This window comes from Barbus barbus, assembly GCF_936440315.1.
Source record: "Barbus barbus genome assembly, chromosome: 6".
Classification (NCBI taxonomy): Eukaryota; Metazoa; Chordata; class Actinopteri; order Cypriniformes; family Cyprinidae; genus Barbus; species Barbus barbus.
In genome coordinates this window covers 39,540,591-39,558,692 of record NC_136734.1, presented here as the reverse complement: position 1 = coordinate 39,558,692, position 18,102 = coordinate 39,540,591, and the positions used below count along the sequence as shown (strand labels likewise).

At 36.3% G+C, this 18,102-nt stretch overlaps 1 protein-coding gene across 3 annotated transcripts in view; it reads right to left on the bottom strand.

The window, feature by feature from the left end:
• Nucleotides 1–15,987, bottom strand: part of LOC306871161 (guanine nucleotide-binding protein subunit beta-like protein 1) — a 35,635-nt gene extending 19,648 nt beyond the window's left edge. The window contains exons 1-4 of one of the 3 annotated variants that reach the window (XM_079418887.1): nt 15,912–15,987; nt 2,857–2,999; nt 2,640–2,768; nt 1,390–1,552 (exon numbers count right to left, since the gene is read on the bottom strand). In XM_079418887.1, the coding sequence (XP_079275013.1) occupies nt 1,390–1,552; nt 2,640–2,768; nt 2,857–2,966 (402 nt within the window). In that variant the 5' untranslated portion in view covers nt 2,967–2,999; nt 15,912–15,987. Of the gene's footprint in view, nt 1–1,389; nt 1,553–2,639; nt 2,769–2,856; nt 3,000–15,871 lie in introns of all 3 variants that reach the window. The other 2 variants (XM_079418889.1, XM_079418888.1) reach the window with 2 other exon arrangements.
• Nucleotides 15,988–18,102: the final 2,115 nt, after the last annotated feature.

Below are 18,102 nucleotides of genomic sequence, written 5' to 3'. Positions count from 1 at the left end.
CAAGATGCAGTTCATCACATTATCCTTGAGCATGATTCACTTATGTTTGACAAGCAGAATGTTTCCAAACACTCAATTTTGAACATTCGCTTCATAGTCCAGGAAAGTTTTTTTTTTTTTATAAATGCAACTTGGTTTAATATTTTAGCTAATGCAATGACTTGTTTTTTTAATAAGCGTCCAAATACTTTTTGGGTCACTGTAAATAACACGCTTGCAATAACACTATAATAACTGATTGAGGTTAATATGTCTGGCTTGATTGCACAGGCAGCCATGATTAAGAATCCTCCTAATTAAGCTCAATTTAACATCTCTGACTTCAGACCTATTCATATTTTAACACTAAAACACATCTGCGCGTTCTACACGTGTTTACGCCTGTAACTATAAACAGCAGAGAAGTGCAGCTCTCATGCCCTCAGGTTAGAGAGAGAGAAATCTTGACACCAGTTAAACAGTCAATAAATAACAGCGAGTCTATTAATTAAAGCCCAGCACTGTCAGCCTCTGAGAAAACCAGAAGACACAGATGAGGTCGAGTTCCGGACTCCCAGCATGCCTTGCAGCATTTTGTTTTGTTTTAAGAGACGTATAGTGGTGCTGTTTGCCTGCAGTTATCTTGTGACGGTTATTACCTTGATGGCTTTGACAAGGCTTTCATTAGTGAGCACATGGTGGGAGGGAGCTGTACAAGTGCTGTAAAAGCAAGACATAACGTTTCCATATGCTTGAACACTATACCGCATCAACTGAATGTGGCTTGCAACCTCGACCACTTCCAATCACGTCAGCTTTGTTGATTGTAAGATTAGTGATCAAGTCCAGTTTTGCGTCAATACCAGTGGCAAGGCGCATGGAGTGATGAAATCAAGAGGAAGGAAGATACATATGGAGCATTGTAGGAAAAAAGGACGAGGATAACAGCAATATTGAGGCTCAGTGTTTGGTCTGGCTGCTGGGAGCTGAAGCATGGTAAATGTAGATCGAGTGACAGCTCAGACTCTCTCAAGTGAGGAGCTGGCAGATCGGATGGTGAAACATGAATCTGGATGCAATAAAAGCCAGGACAGAGCAGAACTCACACTCTCTGCTTTCTGTTGCCTGCTTGGCCGCACAAATCACACAGACATTATTGACACACTATTTTTCTATTTAACACTGTAAAGCTGTTTTGACACAATCTGTATTGTTAAAAGCGCTATGTAAACGAAGGTGACTTGACTGATGTGCATGTAAACTGGGAAAACATGCATGATATTTGGGAGTTATGAGCATGCTCAATGACAGAATTTTCATTTTTGGGTGAACTAACCCTTTAAACAATCTATTTCTCAGAAAGGGAAGTGCAGTGTTGTTGTGAAGTGTGTGTGTGAAGCGGTCCCTCACCTCCTCCATGTGTTCTGTGGGGTGGGCCAGCAGAGCGGCTCCGGGTCGGGTCTCCAGCAGAGAGCACTGACAGAACCCCACACTGGCGGTCAGGAGAGAGTCCGTCACTGCGCTGCGGTCTTCAGACAGATCCCACACGCACAGCCGCATGTCCCGACCCTGACTGACAGCCGCAAACACACAAACACAAGCCCACCACAGCAATATCACAAATGAGCTGAACCTGTCTGGCCAGATTTTAGACCAAGACAAACAGGGCAGTGGAAACAGTGGGAAGAAGTAAAGATAGGGCCCTATGTTTTCCACGATGCAGAAAACACAGATGGAATCCTGGAATCCACTCATAATCACCGTATAATGTGGAATGTCACATGTTACTTGCATGTAATTATGCATAATTCATTGTTATTATAATAGTAAGTACATGTAATGTGTAACAAGGACACTTTAAAATAAAGTGTTTCCTAAAAAACTCTACATTATTAAATAGTTAGCATTTTATGAATTCAATGGATTAGACATGCTTTTTGATTATTAAAAATGTATTAAAATGGAAACCAGAAAAAGTCAAACGGTAAACACAGAACTTAAATTTTATATGGCCCTAAAAATATCGTAGCCTTTTTTTTTTGCCATGTTTCATGATTTCAGTTGATAAGAAATGCTTTTTGATTTAACCATTAAAACAAAATAAATATGGAAAAAAATTTGAGGAAATAAAACGGGATTTGGGGAAAAAATAAAACAGATTTCTTACAAAAAAAGGGGTGCAATGCACTGTATTAATATGAAGGAATTTTCCGTATTTGTTTTTCACAGTTGTTTTACCTGCATTTTGAATCATGTTTTAGGGTTAATGGAAATTTCTAAGATAATGTCCTGGCAGAAAATTACCATCACATTATTTTTTTTTACCACAAAAACATTCATGCACCCTTAGAGCATGACAGCTTAACATTGGATCCATGCATGTTAAACGAGTAGTTCACTTCCAAAAAGAAAATTTCATGATAATTTACTCACCCCCCATTGAAAAAAAATCCTGCAATGTTTTCCTCAAAAAAACGTACTTTCTTTGCGACTGAAGAAAGAAAGATAAGAACATCTTGGATGACATGGGGGTGAGTAAAATATCAGGAAATTTATATTCTGGAAGTGAACTACTCCTTTAAGATTTGACATGGTCACATGATGCACAGCTTGACATAGTAAAGGGCTGACAGATGTATTACCCCCCTTCTCTCCTTTACCTGATCAATCTGCTTCTGCTGTCTTTGAAAGACTGTAGCCAGATAACAGAGCTCCCAGCGTGGCTCTCTAGAACGCGCTCTGCTCTCCTGGTGGTCAGGTTCCACAGATGGATTGCACCTTTACCTGAACTAAAAATCACACAAACACCAGCATTACCGTACACGAGACAATTAAAGCAATCAAAATGCTGATGGTTCATTTAAAGTTGCCACCAACCCAGAGTAGAGAAACGGTGGTCCATCGCCACGGCAGCAGAAGCTCAGGCTGTTCACTGCGGCCCCTGAACCCCTCAGAATGAACAGCGGGTCTGGAGGAGCACGGGACATCACTACTGCAACTGCTCAGCTAACATCTGTATCCTAGGAAAAACAAATTAAATAATGTCAGTACTGACATGGTCACTGATATATCATGTATGCTCAGCAGAGCAATCCACTCTGATACCCCTGTATGCCAACCCACCACCTCGCTGTCCAAGTTTATTTATTTATCAATCAATCAATTTCTTGGTGCCTCCATACCACCTATAATTATATATTTATTTATTTAAATTATTTTTTTATTTAATTTCTAAGTATTTATGCAATTATTTGTTCTTTTCCCTTCTTTTTTGTTTGTTCTTTTATAGTTTATGTACCCATTAATTATTTTTTATTTAGTTATTTATTTCTCTCTCTAAGCATTCTCCTCAGACCTTCTACAAACAGGCTGTTCTATATTTCATATTATATATAAAAACACACATATTCTGCCGCTCAAAAGTTTGGAATCAGTAAGATTTTTAGTAATGATAAGTAATAAGGGAGAAGTAATGTTTTTTTTAAAGACGTTTCTTCTGCTCATCAAGGCTGTATCTATTTGATAAAAATAGAGAAAAAAAAATGTTATTTTGTGAAATATTATTGCAATTTAAAATAAGAGTTTTCTATTTTGATATACTTTAAATTATAATTTATTCCTGTGATGCAGTGCTGTATTTTCAGCATCATTACTCCAGTCTTCAGTGTCACATGATCTTCAGAAATCATACTAATATACTGATTTATAATCAATGTTGGAGGACGTTGTGCTGCTTCAAATTTTTTGGGGGGACCTGTAATATTTTTTTTTATTCTTTGATTAATAAAAAGTTAATAAGAACAGCATTTATTTAAAAAAGAAATTTTGTGTGACAATATTCAAAAGTTTGGGGCAAGTAATTTTTTCTTTCTTTGTTTTTTTTTAAAATAAATTAATACGTTTATTCAGGAGGGATGTGTTAAATAAATAAATAAATGTCATAGTAAAGATTTATATTTTGAACAAATGCTGTTCTTTTTAACTTTGTATTCATCAAAAGTTCCAAAAAACAATATGAAGCAGCACAACACTCTCAACACTCATAATAAATCAGTATATTATTATGATTTCTGAAGATTATGTGAGACTGAAGACTGGAGTAATGATGCTGAAAATACAGCTGCGCATCACAGAAATAAATTCTATTTTAAAGTATATTAAAATAGGAAACCAATATTGCAATAAGATTTCAAAAAATTACATTTTTTTTCTGTATTTTTGATCGAATAAATACAGCCTTGATGAGCAGAAGAGACTACCTTAAAAAAACATTAAAAATCTTACTGATCCCAAAGTTTTTATATAATTACACACACACACACACACACACACACACACAAACACAAACACACACACACACACACACACACCCTACTTTATGTTCTATGTGTTTTGTATTGATGGTATCGTCTAAGCATGTTTTGTCTTATGTACTGCTTTAAAAAATAATATTTAGTCATTTACAATATATTTTTTATTTAGGATTTATGCAGATATCCTGAAAATATCCTGAATAATGTTTCACGGTTTCTACAAACATATAAAGCTTTCAACATTGCAAATCAGCATCATTTCTGAAGGATCAAGTGAAATTGAAAATTCTGACAATCAAAAACAATGGAATAATTTATCGACCACCAGCACTGGAGGAATTTGGTTTACACAACTTTCCCATAATTATTAGCATCAACCCATATGTAAACACTGATATCTCTTAGTGAACACAGTAAACACTAAAAGCCTTTGGGCAAAAGGAAGATGTGATCATGTTATTTTTCTTTCTTCTTCCTTTGCAACACCTCTTTCTCAATATGTCATAAATCACGAGCTAGACAACTTAATTACTGTAAACAGACTGGAATCTGTCGTTTTTAATTTTTATTTTCATCGACAGCTAACAAAAAAAGGGGTTCAAAGCACACGCGAGCGCAAACGGCTCTGAGGGCCACAGTGGAGATGCAACAGACCACAAAAATGCAGACGGAAATTAGACGATTAGACGTGAGCGACAAATCCTTTTCAAACTGCCACGCAAAGCTAAATCTGTTGATGTCTTTATAAAAGAAAGCATTATAACTTGACACATTGATGTGGTTTTGAACCTGTAAGACATCGTTTCAGGCAGTTTTGACTCTGCTTAGAAATGCTTACGATGTGGGATCGGGGAAAAATCAATTCACATACAAATCGATATTCAGTCTAGCAATTCGCATCGATTCACAAATTGCAAGAAACTATTTTCTGGTTAATGTTACAATAATATCAGTAATAATAATAACAACAACGACGTTGTCTGAACAAAACAGCAACATCAAAGGAGGAGGAAAAACAAATCCATCCTGCCCCATTTTCAGCGAGTGTTTGTAAAATTATTATATTAATTATTGATCTTTTGTTACTATGGGAAGTGTAAAATATTTGAGATTTATTAGGAAGTTAATAGGAAACACTGATTTCTTGAGTCAGGACTACCTATACTATAGACTGATGTGTTTTGTATCAATGTATTTAATGTCCAGAGTGCACCAAAAATTTATGAAAAATAGTGAATCGTGATAAAAAAAAAAAATCGAAAAAACGTGAATCAATTTTTAATTGAATCATGACCCCAAGAATTATTATGAATCAAATTATGAGGTAACAAATAGGGATGTAACGGTATGAAAAATTCATATCACGATTATATGTTCAAATGTGCTGGAAATGTTCAGAAAGTACTGACACATAAATCACAAAGTTTTATTTAAAAATCAACAAATAAAAACCTTTTGTAAATGACCGAGTTGATCTAATAGCATGTTCAAATAGCTAACGTAAATGTGCAAATAAAGCTTTGAAAAAGTTTCATAGAAAGGTAAACCTCACACACTGTTAAAACTCTGCTGAAGCTGGTTGCCTTCAAATTTTAAGTTTGTTGTTGATAGTCAGAACCTTCAGAGGTACATTCATATAATTAATTCATTCATCTATTCATTTGTATAATTCCCTTAGCACTCTTTTAATACCTCCCAGCTTTTCCGTCATGCTTTCATTCAAAACAAAACTACTCTGCATGCTGTGCGCACGCGAGACTGTTACTTAAAACTGTGTTTTATACTGGATAGTATTTATTTATCCTCAGATGGTCAAATCGCGGTAATCGAATACGGTTATAATAATTAAAATATGAAACGGAAATACTAACCGTGGGGATTTTTATCATGATTTATCGTCAAACCGGATCTCATGAAAGTGCGTATAAATAGTACGCCAAATAAAAACTAAAACTCATGGTACTGATGCACAAAAATGGACTTTGGCGTGTGTATGCTACGCAATAGGGTTGTGGGGTATGCGTGTCATATGCACGCAAAAACTGTGTATTATATGCATGCCAAAGTACATTTTTGCGTATCAATACCACAAGTTTTTGTTTTTATCTGGTGTACTATTTATATGCATTTTCATGAGACCGGGCTCTACATCCCTAGTACCGAAAGATACCCACTCCTACTTACGATGCTTGAGAAGACAATTTATGTTCAGCCCATTTAAAAAGGAAGCAAAAATTACAGCAATTAAAATTAAACTAAATTAAGACAATTAAACCAACATAACCACAAAGAGAGCCGAGATTCTCCTTTGAGTGGCGACCGATATTGCTGATTTTAGATATGAAGCGGCCCGCTTAATGAAGACCCTTCTGCTCAGTGTCATCTCTGGTCACCTCTGCCCTCGCGCTGAAACCGGACCCACAGGTATTTTAGAGGAGCTCATTTCGGAAGGTTAGTGGTTAAATTGTGCATGTTAATCTGTCAAGCGGAGATTCTTCACTGCCCTACCTTCCTAATTAAGAGTCGAGCCCCCAGCCGGCTCATACGAACCCCTCACAAAGGGGACAGTCACTAAACGCCCCTCTAGTTTCTTACAGGTGACCTGGGATGGAGGCAGCGGGATTAGAACCCGTGACTATCAGTCGCCATCAAGCCTGTATAGGAGCCAGACCCGTCTACTGCACATATAGGGGCTGAAATTAAACCTCTGGTTTGGGAAACTGGCTATCCACCTGAATTATATCTTAAACTGATGCTTTAGTGCTTTAAGATTAATGGCCTAGTTGTTATTTTCCTTTTCTTTAAACTGCATTTTCAAGAAGAAAAAAAATGGCAAAGGTGGAGGAATGCACTATCGGACGATCGTCGTCTGTGTGACAGTGAGGTTTTCAAAGCTTTAAAGAGGATTAACAAGCCCGTATTGTGAAGTTCACTACACCACACGGGTCTGGAAACACACGCTCTCGTTGTGCAAACACAAACGCATCAAAACATACCTCTGCCAATATGGTGCTGTCAGTCATGAGATGGAGAGAAATAAAGATAGGGATGGAGTTGAAAAACAGGCTGAGGAACTAGGCCAAAGAGTCAAGACTGCATGGGTATGGCAACTCTATAGGGTTTTTTTTTTTTTACTTTATTGACAAAGACAACAGGAGAGACACACAATGTGTTATGGGAAAAAAAAAAGGCTGAATAGGGTCACATTTGATGCTATTATTAAATGCATCATGTATATTTGAGGTGATATGTCTTGCAAAAATAAAGATAGTCATCATTTACTCACTCTTATGTCCTTCCAAACCTGTAGCCTATATGATTTTTGAAACTACATCAGATGCAAACAACATTTGACCCATTGACTTTTATTGACCTTCTTTGATTTCTACTGAAGAAAGAAATCACACAGATTTGGAAGTTGAATAAATGATGACAGAAATGTCATCTTTGGGTGAAATATCCCTTAAAGTAAAAATGACATGTATACAAGAGTGAAAGTGTGATTTAAAATCTACAAGATTTTTATTTTAACATAAACTAACTGACATTTCGGAAACAATATATATATATATATATTTTTAAACAAAGAACTCAAATGTTGAGAAAAACAGAATTGGATTTCTACATAAACAAGAGGAGTCACTGTGCAAACAGTGAAAAGTTGTAGTGCCGTTGTGAAACTTCAGACTGTATCTGTTATATTAAGAGACATTACGTCATCCATCAGCTAACACACTCTACAGATATCAGTTGCATCCGTTAAAAACCCTACTAATGCAGGGGCTTCACTTACACAGGTTTCATGAACTCGAACGCTCAAGACATTTGTATAGACCAATCGCTGAAGTCATAAGCTCTGACAGAAGTCAAATCATCACGAGTCAAAACTTTGAGGCCCTTTTGTTCAGCCACAACTTGACTACGGAAACAACACCTTCAAATAGTTTCTAGCAAGAAAAAAGAAACATGACAGTATCAATGCATTATGATGACAATCTGACAATGAAAAATCACTGCATCAATTTCAAAATTTAACTTATTTACCGTAACAACAGTGTATTAACCACTGATCTATAGAAAGAGCTTAATTTATTTAAAACAGAAAGCTTTTGTAACACTGTAAAATTCCATTTGATTAATTTATTGCAACGTGATTTAGATAGCCCTACTTTGAACTGGTACCATGATCTTCACACTTTAAAGAAATCAGAAATTTGGTTACAGTTTGCTTTGATTCTGTTACAATGATTTTTTCCCCCATACTTTTTTCATGGTATGTTCTTCATTCCCAATGCATTCTTTCAATCCTGTATCTGCCATTATTTACTCACTCTCATCATGCTGTCCCAAACCTGTTTTAATTAATTTCTTGTGCTGAACACAAAAGATGATATTTTGAAGAATGTGGGAAACCAAACAGTTGCTGTTCCCCATTGACTTTGATACTAAAATACTACGGAAGTCTGTTCTGTTTGGTTTCCCACATTCTTCAAAATACCTTTTATGTTCAACAGAAGAAAGAAAATCATTCCGATTTAAAACAACCTGAGAGAGAGTAAATGATGACAACTGTCAGTTTTTGGTGAACTATCTCTTTCATGTTAATAAAACAACAAAACACTCTTAAAAACACTCAGTAACTGCTCGAGTGAAAAACTTTATACAGTTGCTTTAATAATAATCAATTTATACAGTGAAGTATATATAGTGTTTTTATTTTTATATTTGTTCATTTATTTTCTTGAATACTACTGCTAAACACCTAAAAAAATAAAAAATAAAGCACTGCTTTATTTGTATATTATGTTCTTATTTTTTAATAATAAAGATAAAACAATGAAAATGATTTTTAACTTCACCCACTTTGGCCGAAATGTCTGCCGTTATATTTGTTACCTTGTAAGGCTTTGTTTTTAAAATATGGAAATTAGTTTGGCTGTACTTCTCAGACAACTTAGTAAAACCAACACAACAAAGAATCATGATAAAATCATGAATTGTGATTTTCCTTAAAAAAAACAAAAAATCATGATATTATATTTTTCCGATATCGCCACCCCTAGCATATCAGAATGATTTCTGAAGGAAAATTCAGCTTTGCATCACAGGAATAAATTACACTTTACAGTATGTTAAGCTAAAATACACTTATTTTAATTTGTAATAATATTTCACAATACTGTATTTTTGATCAAACAAATGCAGCCTTGGAAACGCCATAATTATGGGCCGAATTGCTCCAAAAAACCCATTGTGGATGTGTAATTAAATGTACAGTCAAAGGCAGGTATGAAACGAGAACGCCTGTTTCTGATGGGAGGACGGAGAGAAGTTTTTCAGCTCTCTTGGTGTAACAGATAAGACAGCTCCAGTAATCTGACTCTAAGACTGTGGATAAAGGCAGTTTGTCTCTTCGTGGGTCATCTGTCAACACCTGCTTGGTAATTAGGCCTAATTATGAGAGAGAGTTCGCTTCCCCTTCATGTTATTAAATAAGCAGCAGCCACGTCAGCCAGGTATCTCTCAACACGGGCGAAGGGCTGGCGACCTTCAGATCAAACACAGGCTCCATCTGTGGCCCCTGCGCTGCGACTTGCACCGGAGGAGGGGAGCGCCAGTCATTTTAGCGTGGGCTTCAAAGATTGAGGAGGGCCGGTCCACATTCCTCTCCCCCCGCGCTGTGGAATCGGTGGACCCAGAGATGGGCAGCCACACACCTCTGCCCAAACCGCTGTCATTCATAAATAAGCCCGACTAAGATCCTGGGGCCAGCTGTTCAAAAAGTGTAATCTGGATCAGAATGATCTGGATTTGGAAATCCCATGTTTTGCTATCCAGGATCATCTTACTTTAGTGTAGGGTTGGGTATCGAAAACCAAAATTCCAAATTTCCAAGAACCGGATATTCGATGAGACGCGTACATTTCCATTCTGCTTAACGATTCTTGCATTCGCATTTTAATGTGATTTAAAACGAGTTAAGTGCAGGGACAGAAAGATGCATTTCAGTGCAGAAAAGGTTGTTTCGAGCCGGAACTGACTTCTTTCATATTTATCGACCAGTATGCAGAAAACTACATCAGTATATCATCATAAACACAGCCGTTTTGTCCTAAGTGAACGTAAACAGATGAGAAATTAAACGCACATGCACAGTGTTTTTAGATCTGAGTGCGTTTGGTGTTAGAGACAGCAGCTGCCTGTCATTAAATGTTAAACAAAAAATCATTCACTGATCTTGACTGAATATCTTTAATAATCTATATTACCTTATTATATAATCTTATTTCTTTTCTTTTTTTAAACGCACACACTTATTACATTTCAAATTTGCACCTGACATATCTTTGTACTTACTAAATTGTCTATTCTGTATATAGTGTTTGTGCAATTTTGCACATTGTCTATTTTGTATATTTGTACATTATTTTTTTTATTATCTGTGTCCTGTCGCTGTCATTCTGTCACACTGTGGAGCTTCTTTCACCAAAACAAATTCCTCGTATGTTTAAACATACCTGGCTAATTCTGATTCTGATATTTTATGAAAAGAAAAATGCATGTTTTTAAACTTTTAATGACAGTTTCTGTACCTGAAATCTGGTTCAGTTGTATTTATTTATGCTATTGCTAATTAATTTTAATTATGTATCGGAATCGATAACATTCAAGCGATACCCAACCCTACTTTTGTGCCGGTTTTCAAAGCAAAATTGCATTGGATCACGATCCAGATACACACTTTTTTAGATTACCAAATCTGGATTACTAGCGCTTTACGGAGACCCTAAAGGGACATGGTGATGAAAAATGTTTTGCATTCGAGTTTTACATTACATTTACACCAATACCTACTGACTGGTCCATCTCTGATGACTGTGCCAATGTAGTTTACAATCAGTGATTAAAAAAAACAACAACTTTAAATTAAATATATTTTGGTTTAATATTGACAGCTGTTTGGGGATATATTACGTGTTACAAATGTTGTATTTTTTGGACCAGTTTTAAAGTAATTATTACATTTTTGTTCCTGAAATCCACCTTTCTGCTGGGATCAGAATAATCCTTTTTTTTTTTGGATCAAAAGTATCCCAATCTTACTAAAACACTTTGAACAACACAAACTGAGGATTTAATCCAGATGAAAAGTGGATTTTGTGATCTAATCCGAATTCAGAATCCTTTTTTTCTTTTGAACAACCCATTTTCAAGATTTGATCCAATACGATGGCCAGAATCCGATCAGATTACTTTTGAACAACTGGTCCCTGGAGGTCGTGGGGAATGTGATTACTGCTGCCCTCACAGAGCAGGTGGATGCCATCTTTAAAGCAGAAACTGAAATGAGTCTGAGAAATAAAGTAGGTTCATTACTGTGTGTTTTAAGAGCCGTGGCCAAGTGGTTAATGCATGTGCTCTGAGCTGCAGAGCGCGAACAGGAGATGCAAGTTCAATTCTAGTGTTATCATTTCTAGCCCATGTTTTACTCCCCTGCACATAAAATGTGGAAAAAGGCCAAAAAGAGATGACCCATTACCTGCCTAATCAGACTTATGATTTTGAAAAGAGAGGGGAAAAAAAACACGAAGAATGGAGGAGGGAGCAGACCCTAGTGAAAAAAAATAACACTTTTTATTTTGTGCTAAGTTTGTACTTTTGGTACAAACAATTGTAATTTTGGTATACTAAACTGGTATACTTACAGTCAGCTAAACTGGAACAACTAGTTTTGTGCTTAATGCACTTTAATTGTGCTAAAGTCCAACTAAAGTTTTACTGAAGTATATTTAATTGTGCTAAAGTGGAACTATTGCAAGTATACTTCAGGTGCACTTTAAATATCTTGCATTTAAAAACTGATATTGCACAATGATCATATAATCTTATTTATAGTGATACTAAAACACATTTTAGCATAATATTAAGAAATGTGCATTGTGCAATAAAGAAGTTCTCCAAATAAAGTTGAATTATAATTTTTATGTCAGTAAGTCTTAAGTGATGAATCTTAACACGTCAATAAATATGCTAATGAGTTTGAAGTATACTTAGTATGAAATAAATGTATTTTAAATAAATGATGGCATAGATACTGTATGTAAAAAAAAAAAAAAGAGACAATTCTTGATTGCTCTTTTCTACTTCTCTCTAACTTAGGAAATTAAGGACTTGTTCTAAAGACAAAACGTAGGAAAAATATGAAGTCCTCAAAAGAATGTTCTTAAAGATCCTTGTAAAAACTCTTAGGCCTGGTTTCACAGACAGGGCTTAGACTAAACCAGGCCATAGTTCAACTAGGACGTTTAAGTAACTTTTATAAAGTGACTTAGAAAATTACTGGTGTCCCTCTTGAGACAAAACAAAGGCATTGATATATTTTAAGATCAATCAGTGCAAGTCTCTTTCAGCTGAAACATCTCAGACTTACATTTTAGTCTAGGACTAGGTTTAAGTCTTGTCTGTGAAACCGGGGGTTGAAGTTAAAATAATCTAAACCTTGGCCTAAATCCCCAAAGCTAAGATCTTTAATGAATTTATTGGTCTGTTTTATTAAATATTAAGCATTACATCGTAACTCTAGTTGCATATAAAATATTTCACTGTTACTAGGGATGTGTTTACAACAACTACGAATGTTCAATAGCATTCAGCACATATAAGAGCACTAGGGGCCATATTCATAAGAAACTCTTAAGAATTAAAACAAAATTGTTACACTACATCTTGAAGTTAAAAGGTGAAATGTTTAATTAATTAGGTTATTTCAAATATAAAGAATTACAAACTTATTACACTTACTTTTTCACTTATAGTATACAATCAGAATACAACAGCATCAGCAAAACAACCAATATTTTGATCCGATATATGAAGAGTTTATTTGCAAAAACGGATAACTCAGTTTTTTAAATGTTCAAAAATCATGTTTTTTATTATGTTATGTTTTTATTGTGTTAGTTAGCTGTATTTTTTTGTTATTTTTTAACCTAATCAAAATAACCCAAGTGCAGTTTGATTGAGATTTATTGAAATGCACAATGAAAAAATTTGATTTTTGAAAATTGTTAAAAACAGTCTAAAAATGAAAATGAATGTCAAAATTACAAATAACAAGGGTTCTGACAAAAACTCTCTTTAAATGCTTCTTAATTACTTTATCGGCAAATCGGTTTTGAAAATGACCGATACGATAATCATATAAATGCTTAATATCGGCACCGATAATCGGTCGACTCCTAGTCTGAATGCGATTAAAAAGTTTTCATGATAAAACATCAATGAATCATAAAGGGAGTCGAATGACTTTGAAGGCTGTGCGCTGATGCAGTGGCCGGTACTCCCCGGTTTGACTGATATAATACCTCGGATATTACTCACTCTTTTCTTTATTCTTATCTCGGTTTCCCTCCTCTCACTCTCTTTCTGTTCCTTCATTGACATTTCCACCTCACCGAGCCCAACACTCGCATAATCATTAGTCAGCACGTCTCTCCTGAGTTTACACACCACCCCCCTTGTGCCAAAAAAAGACAAATTCTCTCGTGAAGGAAACAAACGTGGCGAACGGACCAGCAGGTCCATTCTAAAGCTGAATTAAACAAACAGAGGAGGAAGTGCGGGGTACACACACGCCCTTTATTGTGCAGCGGTGAAGGAAAACAGGGAAGGGGGGAGTATCTAGACTGGAAAAACAGCTCTGTGGAAGATAGAGAGCTTAAGTCAGACACAAGTGCTTCCACACCCACTGTCACTCAGGCAGACGGAGGTGAGCGACAGGCCGCATTGTTCCTGTCCATGGCGTGAATGCCACGCTGAGGCTGACAGAGATAAGAGCTGAATGCATAGCTGCTCTCAGTATGCGTGTGAGGGAAGTGACGGTGGCCACTTTGTCATTGCACCCGGACTTAAGGGGCTTTAGAGCTGATTACCAAAGAGGCCTGCAGGTTACACACGCTTATCTGTGGACGTTATCACCTGCTTCCTTGCAATGATGTATTCTGCTTTACTGGGCTGATGCAGACAGGTTCATGTGCGCTCGACACACTGGTTAAACTATTTCCTTCTTCTGGAAAGTTTGTGAATATTTCTCATTTAGAGTCATGAATGTGCATGCCAGGTTTCGACACACTGATGCGTTTTGGAAAGGCTGTCCAAATTGTGCAACTTTTTGCAGAAAAATTGGTTTCCATGCAATGCAGCAAAAAGTCAACACTGAAAAACAGCACAAAAAAATTATTGTAGCTTGTCAAACACTAATATATAAAATACATAAACTCAAAGTTTACTTGAAATTGAAGACTTATCTTCTGAATCATGCAAAAAAAAAAAAAAAAAAAAAAAAAAAAACTTTTTTTTTGTTGTTGTTTGTTTGTTTTTTTGGGGTAACACTTTAGTATAGTGACCAATTCTTACTTTTAACTAGTTGTTTATCAACATGCCTATTATTAACATATTGGCTGTTTATTACAGTTTTTGCCTATTGCTTACACATTAAAACCGAATGCTTTAAAGCCTCAATACCTAAACTTCTTGTAGCATACCTTAAACACAGTGTCAACTTTGTACCTTGTTTGCAATTCTATAACACACTTACTGCGAAACACTACACACGTTTTCTTACATTAGACACTTTGTTCAAAAACTAAATCACCTGTTATCATTGGGAAAACACTCTGTTCAAAATGCAAAACTCATCTGGCAATTGTAGGCCCCTACATACACACCTGAACACACACTTGCACAGGAAACTGAACACCAATCGCTCTGAGCCTTAGCACTACAAATAGGCCTCAGGTAAGCCATTTTGAGAACTTTGCAAGCATGGAGGCAATGAGAGTCAGAGTAAGAGGAGGATAAAGAGAGAGAGGAGTCGGATGTGGAAGAGGACCAGTGCGGAGACGTGTATCAGATGACATCAGGGCTACTCTGGGGGACCATGTGATAAATCATGGCCTGTCCATGACGGAGGTTGGGCAAAGAGTCCCCCCTAACCTCAGTCGCTACACAGTAGCATCGATAATAAGGACATTTCGACTGGAGAACAGGTATATCTTCAAGTTTCTACTCCACACTGTACCTACTGTATGCATCACATGATTATGTATCATATTACTGTATTACTGTACTAACTGTACTATACAAAAATGGGTAGTGCTGAAGTATATGTAAAGTATATGTGCTTTCCTGTAGCTCAAATAGTAGATCACGGCGCTAGCAACGCCAAGGTCATGGGTTCGATTCCCAGGGAAAGCAAGAGCTGATCAAATGTAGAAACTGTAACTTGAATGCAATGTAAGTGGATCTGCTCAATGCATAAATGTAAAGGAATGTGTCCAGTTTGAAAGTACAGTATGTGAAAAGAACCTAACCAATGACATCTTCGTCTACATTCCTAATCCTACTCATTACCACGAGACACTAATCAGAGATCAATAAAGATCCCGTGGATCATAGTCCGAGCTCAAACCTGCTCTCATTAGCGCATAAACACAAGAACCCCAAATTAGCCCCGACACAACAGCGTATAACAATACGAGACTATTTCGAAAAGACTCGTCAGAAAACCTCAAACAAACCTCGCGCAATCCTCTCGCTGTAGGAATGTAAACACGGTACCTGAATGAACTGCAGAATCCCACGTGCGACGCATGAAATCAAAACATGCGACGGAGAAACTGACAAGCCCCGCAGCGGAGGAGAGCTGTCTGCAGCGCTGCCTGAATTAAAAAAAAACAAGCTGCTTAATTTACTAAGCATTCAAGAAACCGGCGAACAGTTCTTTCTTTCTGCCTTTCTTAAAAAAAAAGGGATAAAATACATGTTAAAATAAATAACATATATTAGTATATTACTTAGGCCTAAAAAAAAAAAAAAAAAAAAATACTCTTTAAATTTTTACAATGGAGACCATAGTTTCAAAGAAAATGTCCATTATTAATTGTTTATTGCCTGTAAACACAAATACGTTTTATTTATTTATTTTTATTTATTTATTACAGTGGCGGCTGGTACTGAGTTAGCAATTGCTTATTAAATTCATAAAACAATATGTGGTATTTATAAGATGTTTTATGAATGTATTTTTGGTGGTTGATACAAAATTAACAATTTCCTATTCATAAATTAACAATCGGTTTCTGCTACTTTTTATTTGAATTTTTTTTTTAAATTTTTTTATATTTTATTTATTTTATAACTGAATTATCCCAGGTAAATTGTGGCAATGATTGGAAAATCATAATAAATTCATATGGAATCTCTTCAAATATTTAAGTATTAATTTTTATAGTTGTTTTTCTGATGACTGGTACTGATGATTTTATTATTATGCTTCCATGTAAATACTGCTATTATTAGTATACCACAGCACTGCCTTAAAATGAGAGCATGTCTGGAACCCATTGAAAAGGAATCAAGGGCAATATGAACAGCCCCCTGCTGCAGAGCAGCGACTCAGTAAACAGCTCAATCCTTTTTGTTTCCCTCCTCGATTTCATCCGTCCTCTAATTGAGAAAACGGGATCCAGTCTAATCCACTGAGCACATAGCGGCCTTTCATAGCTGCACCGGGTGAGAGAGGGACCTTTATTTGTAGGTTTGGATCATGGAGAAGAGGTTTCAGTCTGAGCAAAAAGATTAGATGTAACCAGAGCACTTTAAACCTCTTTAGAGGCCCTGGATTAGCTCAACTGAGGCTACTCCATCTCTCCATGCATCTCTCTTAAAGGAGACAATGAGATCCACAAGGACACAGGTGCTGCACACAACGCTGAAGGAATGTCAGGCCATCTACAGATGAGGAAATTTAAAGCATCAATACATTTTTTCAAGGTAGTTCGGAGAATCCATCGTGGTGAGAGTCTCAAACGGCTAGCTAATAACCTACTACTCTTTCTATTTCTGCAGTATGTATACTGTCATCAAATCACAATGCAATGAACGGCATTAAGAAAATTAAACTGTACTGAAAAATTACAACTAAAATAAATACTAAAATGGAAAACAACCATATTTATTGACAATGATCTAGAATATTATTGTTTGAAAGGTTTATTTTTGCTTGTGATCTCTATTTATGTTACTAAAGATTAGATCAAACAACAGGCAGACAGATAGAAAGATGCTCTTTTAGATATGAATAGTTTTTAACCAGACATGCAATAGCATACAGTGTAACTCATTAGTGTGCAGTGAGTAGTGAGCTCTATTCCATCAGTCAGTGATGAGATGCAATCAGTGTAAATGGCAGGCAGCAGGCACTGACCCTGCAGAGGGGGCCATCAGAGGCACATCTTCTGCTCGGGCCGGTCAGATGCCATGCCCCACGTAACCATGAATTATTGGTGCCATCTCACATTACCCACAATGCCAGTGAGGGAGCGCTGCGGTCTCCCTGGGCCTGAGGAGGGGGCCGGTGTTGTCCATCTTGATGGTGGAGAAGGAAAGGAGATCCCCTGGCTCTCTCTCACACAAGGCCATGTAGGTCAGTTTACAGCTCATCACTAAATTAGATAAGCTTTTAGTCAAACAAGCCTCTCTTTTAGACAGGCATGAACTTGATATTACTGATCATTATAAAAAGTAAATACTGCACACATCTAATGGAAATAATTGTACTGTACTATTCTACATTTAACACCTGTGCATCTATTTAGTGCTCTATTATTTAGCGATGACTGCTGAAGACATCAGCATTGCTCACTAGCACTAGTCAGTAAAACATCTTCATATACATTATTACAAACTATTTTAATAAAAGTTACTTGTATATTATGAGTTTATTTGTAACGGGACAGTACAAATCTAA